The 9,822-nt window shown below is 34.1% G+C and overlaps 1 protein-coding gene across 2 annotated transcripts; it reads left to right on the top strand.

Annotated features, from left to right (window-relative positions):
* The first annotated feature begins 5,590 nt into the window (after nucleotides 1-5,590).
* Nucleotides 5,591-8,984, top strand: LOC142626962 (biogenesis of lysosome-related organelles complex 1 subunit 1). Of its 2 annotated transcripts, none has more exons than XM_075800716.1 (4): nucleotides 5,591-5,725; nucleotides 8,039-8,257; nucleotides 8,369-8,574; nucleotides 8,674-8,984. In XM_075800716.1, exons 2-4 carry the CDS (start codon nucleotides 8,089-8,091, stop codon nucleotides 8,761-8,763), a joined length of 465 nt encoding a protein of 154 aa, XP_075656831.1. In that variant the 5' UTR covers nucleotides 5,591-5,725; nucleotides 8,039-8,088; the 3' UTR covers nucleotides 8,764-8,984. The 2 variants fall into 2 exon arrangements, with proteins under 2 accessions (XP_075656831.1, XP_075656832.1); XM_075800717.1 differs by having other exon boundaries at nucleotides 5,662-5,725; nucleotides 8,023-8,257.
* The last annotated feature ends 838 nt before the right edge of the window (nucleotides 8,985-9,822 follow it).

Raw genomic sequence — 9,822 nt, 5'->3', positions numbered from 1 at the left:
CTTTTTGAATTTGGCATTTTTGGTTTTATCTTATGATTCTTATCCGTTGGTTGGTGTGTGCTGGTGTTAGTGTTGATGAGATATTATTTGTCTTTTAGTGTAATGTTATTGTGATTTGTGAAATTGTGATTGTGAAATTTTCTGATTAACAGTTGGCTCTTGTGATTGGGGCATTAGGCAGGCTTATCTGTTGAGTGAGGTGGGGGGTGGATGGGCTGATGGGCACAAGGGGCCGAGTAATTGGATAAAGCAGTGTAATGTACACATCAACACATGGGATGTGTAATGTGCACATGACTGGCTCTTTTAGTGTAATGTGCAACTAATAAACAATAATTTAATTAATCAATAATTAATTGGGAAAAACAACTAATAAACAATAATTAATAATTTAATTAACCAATACATTATAAAAGACAAACAAATTAAATTATGTTAGGCTAAACAACAATTAATAATTTTATAATTAATATTTCAAATAAACTTATAGTTTATTGTTTATTCTTTTGCTAGAATTATGGACAAATATTTAATAAGAAAACCACGTACCCAAGATTCATCTCCTGAGCAAGATTCATCTTCATCTTCTAAGCAAATTCATGTTGACTTTAACTTAAAAAACATTCCTTCAGATCCTGGGCTACGAGAAAAGATATCATCTTATCATTCTAACAATCATGATGAAATAAGAAGATATTATTTAACAAAAGGCCTTTGTCAACCTCCTTATGTTTACCCTGTATCACATTTTTCTGGAAAGCCTCGTCGATTTAGATTCGAATGGTATGTAAATAGAAATTGGTTGGAATATAGTATAGACAAGGTTGCAGTATTTTGTTTTTATTGCTACCTATTTGGGCAAGATGTTGATAAGCAAGGAGGGGGTGAGACTTTTGTAACGAAGGGATTCAAACTTTGGAATCAGCTTGTAAAGTTAGATTCCCATATTGGAGGAGTTAATAGTGCTCATAACCAAACTATCAAGAAGAGTGGAGATCTACTGAAGGAAAAGCAACACATTCAAAGTGTTTTGGTTAAACAACCAAATCAAGATAAAGCTGAATATCGGATTCAATTAAATGCAATAGTTGATTACATAAGATTCCTTTTATACCGGGGATTAGCTTTTTGTGGTCACGATGAATCTCAAGGTTCAAGTGATAAAGGAAATTTCCTTGAGCTTCTACAATTTTTAGGGGATCACAATGAATCTATCAATGAAGTGCTGCAAAAAACTTGGAAAAATTGCAAGCTTACCCACCATGGTATTCAAAAAAACATTGTGAATGCAATTGCACGTGAAACATCCAAAGCCATCATTAAGGATCTTGACAATGGGTTCTTTTTAATATTAGTTGACGAGTCACGTGATATCTCAGTGAAAGAACAAATGGTCCTCGTTCTTCGTTATGTGAACAAAAAATGAATTATTATAGAGCGATTCCTTGGTATTGTACATGTAGCAAGTACCACCGCTTTATCACTCAAATATGCTATTGAATATTTACTTTGTGAACATAATTTGAGTTTATCGAAACTACATGGGCAAGGTTATGACGGGGCTAGTAATATGCAAGGTGATATCAATAGTCTCAAAACTTTAATTTTAAAAGAGAATATGTTAGCATTTTGTGTCCATTGTTTTGCTCATCAACTTCAATTGACACTTGTTACCGTTGCTAAAAATCACATTAACATTGCTGAATTTTTTTATGTGGTTAGTAATTTAGTAACTATTGTTGGAGGCTCTTGTAAGAGACGAGATGCTCTTCGAGATGTACAATTTGCCAAAATTAAAGAAGATTTAGAGAATGGTGTACGTAGCAAGGAAGTCAATACTGTACTGGAGGTTGTACCGGTTTGGCCTATGGTACGATATATTTCGGGTACCGATCAATACCGGTGTACCGTTTCGGGTTTACCGCTATTTTTTACTATTTTATATACTATACAAAATTATATTTCTAATAAGTCAATATATCACTTTGACAACTTTTTATATATTTTTTTTTAGAGTTATCATCATTAATATAAAAGTGAGAAGCCAAAAAAAAAAAAACCTCAAAGACCCACCCACTCAATAAATGCCAACCTATCATCTGATGCTTTGAAAATATCAAAAGGCTATGAAGTCTTTTCTTGGGCAGAAGTCTTTCTTGGGCAGACCGGCAGGTTTGAAAAAAGAAAAGTTTCAAAAAACAAAAAGAAAACCGAGAAAGAGAGAGAGAAAGAGACACCAGAAAAAGAGAGAGGAGAAGAAGAAGAAGATGAAGGAGCAGCAGCAGCCAAATCAGTCCACGACCCCTACTTGAGGTCAAGAATGTCGAGATCGTCGCCGCCTCGCCGATGGAAGGTGAGAGTGACAAAAAAACATAGTTCTTTTTCCGGTCCGGTATGCATTTACTGGCCGGAATATGAAATTTTCCTCCGGTATGGCCGAAATGACCCGGTATGGCCGGTATATTTTTCAGTACAAAACAACTTTGTTTCTGTACCGACCAAGGTGCCGGAATGGTAAATACCAGCCGGTACGGTACGAAACAAACTTCCCTGGTACGTAGAAGTGGGCAAGGTTTGAATTAAGAGACAAATCTTAAATGTCCTAGTGATACACGTTGGTGATCATATTATGAGACTATTCTCAACTTGATTTTGATGTTTTCTGCTGTTGTTGATGTACTTGAGAGTTGAGATTATTGAAGAAAATGACCTCTCCAACCAAAAAGTTGAAGTTGGATCTATTATGAGGTCAATTCTATCTTTTGAATTTATCTTTGCTCTACACTTGATGAAAAATATTTTAGGGATCCCAAATGAGTTGTCAATAGCATTGCAAAAAAAAAAAAAGATATAGTAAATGCTATGGATCTTGTTAAAGTGTCTAAGCAACAATTGCAAGTGATGAGAGATGATGAATGAATATATTTATTGACTGAAGTGTCTTCATTTTGTACCACACATGATATTCCTATCTTGAACATGAATGAAATATTTGTAGTTAGTGAGAGGCCGCGACGCAACACCCAACAAAATACAAATTTACATCATTATCGTGTTGAGCTATTCTACATAGTCATAGATATGCAACTTCAAGAGCTTAGCAACCGTTTTTCAAAAGCGAATACCGATTTGCTACTTTGTATGGCTTGCTTGAATCCAAGTAATTCATTTGTTGCTTTTGATAAGGAAAAGTTGATACGTCTAGCAAAGTTCTATCCATCTGATTTTCTTGGGACAGATATCTTGTCACTTGACTCTCAGCTTCAAAATTTCATTTTTGATATGCGCAACAATGACTTGTTTTTAGAGCTTCAAGGAGTTAGTGAACTTGTTGAAAAGTTAGTGAGTACAAGGAAGCATGAGACTTATCCATTAATCTATTTGTTTGTGAAGTTAGTTTTGACCCTTCCTATTGCTATTGCAACAGTAGAAAGAAGTTTTTCAGCAATGAAATATAGAAAGAATGAATTGCGCAATCGAATGAGAGATTAGTGGATGAATGATTGCTTGGTTGTGTATATTTAAAAAAGATGTAGCTTGTAGCATTAATAATGAGACTATCATGCAACGATTTCAAAATATGAAAACTCGTAGAAGGCAATTGTAAACTTTATGTATTTACGTGTATTTTGATTGTTGTTGTTGTCAATATATGAAATTTCATTTTTATTAAATCATGTAATTTATGCTTGTTGAGGAACACCCTGAAAAAAATTCCTGAAACCGCCACTACCTCTTTTTAATTATTCTTTTACTTTCTAGGTTTGTGAAAATGATATGAGGTAGTAGCAAATATGTATTCTATGCTTTATTTAATGATTTATAACACTCGCCATTGTTCATAAAAAATAAATAAATAAATAACACCTGCCATTAAACAAGTGTACAAAGAAATATTCTTACTTTTTGCCCGAATGTCTGAAAACACAAAGTTGGATACAAATATTTTTATTTCCAAGGAAAAGAAAAAAAGGAAACCCTTCTACAAATAAATGAGCAAAAGAGTTGGAGAGTACTAGACAAATCCATTATTACTTCTTACCTCCTTGTCCCTCTATTGTATAAGTTCATGCCTCTCCATTTCAAATGGAGATCAGTTTATTTCACAGTTACCATTTTATTTTCTGATTCTAATAATATATAGATTATCACATGACCACATCATTTAAGATTTTAAAATGATGTGGCAATGAATTCACATTTAAATTTGTAATATATAATCTAAATCATAAAATGAATCTATTTTAAATGTCAAGATCATTTTTCGTTTAGATACATAATTCTTTCACTTTTACAATTTCTAAGTTACTAGAGAAATATCAATTTCAATATGGACCCACCACTGATAATATTTTCTTATATATTCACCATTAATAACTTGTCACATCTATGAATTGCTGTAATTTTTTTCTTTTTCTTGGATCCATTCTCTTTGCAACCGAATCAGATTTTTTCCACTTGGGTGCATGCCTTGCATCTTACTTTACACTAGGGCTCAATAAAAATGTGAAATAACTAGTTGTAATTTTTTTTTTTGGATCCATTCTCTTTGCGACCGAATCACATTTGTTCCACTTGGGTGCATGCCTTTCACATTGTTGCTATAGAAATAGAATCAGTGAATTATCTTTAAAAGATGGACTCTTGCATCTTACTTTACACTAGGCCCAATAAAATTGGGCTTCCATTTGGCCCATTCTACCACTAAAGGCCATACTTTTAGCTGTTGGACCTGACATGTCAAAGCTTGGGCCTTGCTCGGACCACACATGTCGAAGCTGAGGTCGTGCCATTGCATATGTTTACTACAAAAGTTAGCTAAACTGGGATGGATCAGCCCAATGGGTATCCCAATTCCAATATGTTACGTCTATGAGCTGACCCAGATGGGTTTAGATTAGACTCAAAATGAACGAGAATGTGAGATTATTTAAAAAGCACCGATACTAATACAAAATATAAATGTGATAGGGATGCAATAATAAAATTTAGAGAAATTTTAGGGACACACTCATTCCCACACTCAAATTCACACTCTGTTTATGTGTCAATTTTTAATTGAGTTTCAGCATTTTCAAAGTATACGCGGTGGACCATGTGAAAATGTTGAAATCTAATTAAGAGTTGACATATAAACAGAGTGTGGGTTTAAATGTGTCCTTAACATTCCTCTAAAATTTAATGTTGTCAAAATCACAATCTTGGATCATAATACTTTGAAAGATCCAAATTGATATAAAATCGAGTATGATGTAGAATTGTGATGAGATCACCTAACCAACACTACGAGATTCTACACTATCCAACTAGATGGGATTAAATAGGTTATGGTATGGTTATTGGGCCTCCAATTTCGAGCCCAAATTGAGAAAAAAACAAAAAAATGAGCTTCAAATCAGTTTTAAAAAAATCTTCTTTAATCCAATGTGTTACAATTTGTATAAAATTATTTATACTTATTATTCAAATAAATCAAAGGATTTACTAGAAAATTCATATGATGAAAAAATACCTGCTTTGAAACAAAACTTTTTTATGAGAAAAAAAAAAGGTGGCCTTGCTGAGTCTTTTTTTTTTTCCAGCCCAGCCCATTAAAATGAGAAAAAATAGACTCTTTTTTTTCTTTTTTTCTTTTTTTTAATAAAAACAAATCCCGAAACTCCCTAATTCAGCACAATTTGAGAGAGAGAGACGACAACTGTGCCGGTGCTGCGACTCCGAGTTCGTGAGTATTTATATTTTTTTCACTATTTTTTTGTTGGGTTTGTTCACTCGTCAATGAATTTATATATATTGGGTTGTTCATGCCTTTTGTTGGGACTAAGTTTCTGATCTCAATATGACAGAAATTGAATTGTTTGGTGATCATTTTGCATGAGAATATTAAAAATGGGTTTTGTAGTATTTTTAACAACTTGTACATGTTTTCTAGGAAATGGGTTTTTGTTAAATTCAGTCATCATGTTTATGAAAGTCTAATTTAAGCAATACAAACTCTTTTTTTTTTTTTTTAAATAGATACAATACAAGCTCCAGTACTACTATTTTTCAGTATTTTGCTATTTTTACAAGTTTCTTCTTTAAAAGCTGTGTAACTGTTTGTCTCAAAGTTCAGGTCTGAATATTTGGCTTATGTTAATTTACTCTGTAGCTTTATGGGTTAGTTTTGCTGTTTTTTGTTGCATTTTGTTCATAGTTGTGCTCCTAAGTTCATTTCATCACCTAACCTGAGTTGTTCACAAATTATTCTTGCTTGGAGTTGAGCTTAGTTAGGAAAACAAATTTGGAAATTTTATTTAGGAATAAGTTTTAGGAACTTGTAACTTGGAAAAAGTTTGGGATATTAACTTGTCCTTAAAAACCCTTCTACCATTCCCAATTGGGATATTTTGCAAATAAGCCAATACTCTAGAGAGCTTGTGGTGGCTTCTAGGAGCGGTGATCGGATTAGATTTTTCTGGGTTAGGAGGTGCTTTAACAAGGCTGCTTACTTGTTGGCGAAATGGACTGTTGAACGCCAGTTCCCGAGGGTCCACTCGTGGCTTCCCAATTCCCCTCAACTCTTGTGAATCAGCTGGGTCTAAATGGGGCTTCGAGATTGGATGTTACAGGATTGAATTTTCTTTTCTGCTTCTGTTTCTGTCTCTGGGTTGTTTTACCTGTGGTTCATGTATTGGGTTAGTTTGTTGTTTCTGGGTTGGTTTCTGATCTGGACTCTGTACTGTTTTATTTTTCTAAATGAAAATCTTTCCTTTGAGGGGAAAGAAAATCTTGTCACATTGAAGTTTGAAAATTTTCACTTATTCATGTATTTGTATAATTTGGTACTCGTAGTTATTGCCTTATATATAAGTAATTTCTATCAAAATTTACTTTTTCCCAATGATTCTATAACATATATTATGAATTATGATTGCTAGTATTTTTTCTATATATATAAAGTAGAATTTTACGATTCTTAATCTGATCTTACGATTAGATTGACTTAGGACAAATTGGGAATTAGTCTACGAGTGATTGTGGTAGGTTCAGGTTTAGGAGAATTTGTGGAAATAGATTTAGAGTTTTTGAAGAAAGGGTTAAAGGTGGTTTGATGAGCTATTTGATGGCTATTTGGTAGAAGAAAGTATGTAGGAATTTAGGGTTTTGATTAATAACAGAAAGGGCTTGATTTGAGATTATAAGGAAGACGACAAAAGAGATTTCTTTTGGTGTTTAGGGGCTGTATGAACAGTACCTTAAGAAAGACAAGAAGAAGAAGAAAAGAGGGAGAAGAGAAAGAGAGAAGAGAACCTACAAAGGCCGATGTGCCTCTATGCTCAAAATACTCAATAAATTTTATTAATCAACTCCCAACTCTTTTGAATACATTGAGCACAAATATACATAAAGACTCTTCCTGGTATATGTAGTATTAGGACTCCTACTAAAACCTAATAAAATACTAACTTGGACCCAAAGAAAATAAAACTTAAGATACTTTTAGGATCTCCTAGAAGATTCTAGCCTCAAGTAAATTACCAAAATACCCTTAAGTCGCAAGAATTGCAGAAATTATAGAGTTTCCCCTGAATATAAAATTGATCATAACTGAGAAAATAAAAAATCCAAATGAAAAACTGTTTTGACCCTAAAAGACTCATACACCTTTAAAGCCACACAACTTTCACATCAATTGGACTTCACATGCAAAGTTGCAAATTCTTCCATGGTTGCATCACCAATCCACAGGACCCTCTCACCGATCCTTTGTAAGATACCGATCCGGACAATCATGATAAAGTCACTTTTGAAAAACTAGCCTAAATTACAGTTGCAACTCTCTATTAATGTTAGTACTTAATGATAACCTTATATTGGATTAATATTTTAAAAATTTTACCGCTAGATTATATATTCCCCGTATTTTTAACACACATGTCAAATATCATGGTTATTAGATGTTATTTACTATTGAATCCATGATCTCATATTTACGTAGTTCAAAAAACATGACCAAGAATAAATCGTGATTCACTTTAGTGTTTTCATGTTGAAGTAATAATTTTTGGTGGCACCAAGAAGGGAGATTTTTCTGTTGGCTGGGGTATGTACTCACCACAACTTCCACTGGCATCTGGGCGTGTGCCTTCATCGTCTCCATCCTCCTCTTTCTCCTTTGATGCACAACATGCAGACCCAGGAGGTCTGGAAGCTGCTTTGCTCCAAATAATGCATGACCATCACCACACCTCTCTCAGACTCCGTGACCAAGCTGGTCAGTCCAAAATATATATATATATATATATATATATATTTTTTTTTTTGTACTTATCCAAAAAAAAATTTATATATATTGTGAGCTTATCTTAATTGGGTATGTATACAGAGAGAGCGAAGAAAGATGCGATTCAAAATGCAGCACGAGTTTCAGATCTGTTGGTGGATGCTGTGAACAGTGGAGTGCAGGAATCCTTTATCAACGAGAAGCGAATTGAGCGTGAAATTCGAGCATTAGCAGTCACGATTGCCCGCTTCATGAAGCAGACCAATCAATGGCTCACCACAACACATGCTATAAACACCGCTGTCAAGGTCCGCTTATTCATCTTTTTTATATTTGTTTGTTCGTTCTTGTTTCTAAATTATTGTCAATTTGCTTGTCTTAATGTTGGTGTGAGGTTTGTGTTATAGGAAATTGGAGACTTTGAGAACTGGATGAAGACCATGGAATTTGATTGTAAAAGCATCACTGCTGCTATCCAAAACATTCACCAAGCGTGACCATTTTGTAAGTTGTGCTCTATGTTTTCTGTGAAATGAAGTGTTATCTGATATTAACTATTGCATTCCAATGAGACTTGTTGCTCAACTAGCATTTTTTGGTGTCTCTGATGGAGATGTCCAAGTTCAAATTCCCCTCCCCCAACTATCAAAGTATCAAGGAAAAAAATGTATTGATATATGGTAAAAATCCAAACAATTGCATTCCAACTGCCAATTTGGTAGATCCTTTATGAAAAAGATCCAACATTGAATACCTAGTAAAAAAAAAAAAAAAATCCAATATTGAATGTTTTGTTCCTATTTATTTATAATGTTATGCGCCAAAATTATGTGTACTTGCCAGTTCTACGCAGGTGTTAATTATCACAGAGAAGGCTTTGTCTGTGACTATTTTCTTACTTGAATACCCTGCCTCTGATTTAAAAGTAAACACAAATACACTATTTATTGAAGTTCCAGGGGACTAACACATGCTGCTCTCTTAACCTTCTTCAAGCACAAGCTTGTAAAGAAATTTATTTTGTCGAACTGTCATTCTCATGCACCATTTTCTTGTTCTCTATGTAAACTGTTGATCCTGGAACAGGAGTAGAAAATTTGCATGCCCCATCATTCAAATCAATACCTTGTCTTACAAGATGGTATCTTGTGTAACAATCGTATACAACATCCCCTCACATAGGGTCAGGTCCACGCCCATGTGAAAGAGGTGTTGCGTGCAACCGTTAAACAAGATAATAAATCCTGTCTTACAATGCAAGACTTACATTGGTACCTCCGTCAACTTCAACTTTGCTCCAAGTCTATCCCATGGACTGACACACCTGGTTACTCTCCTGCATCTATCAAAATTCAAAATTAGACCATTAGTTCTAGCTTTTGAGACTTTCTTATGGTGTCGGTTTTTTAAAGAGAATTGCTGAAGGGAAGTTTCATTTTTAAATGCTGATTGGGGGCACAGGGCGTTTGATTTCATAGTTGAGAGGGTACCAACTACCAACAATTAGCTGGTTGGTAATCAAAATTATTATCACTTGCGGGACACATCAGCCTCAA

Source organism: Castanea sativa, chromosome 3 (assembly GCF_040712315.1).
Source record: "Castanea sativa cultivar Marrone di Chiusa Pesio chromosome 3, ASM4071231v1".
Lineage (NCBI taxonomy): Eukaryota > Viridiplantae > Streptophyta > Magnoliopsida > Fagales > Fagaceae > Castanea > Castanea sativa.
This window is presented reverse-complemented; position numbering and strand designations above follow the sequence as displayed.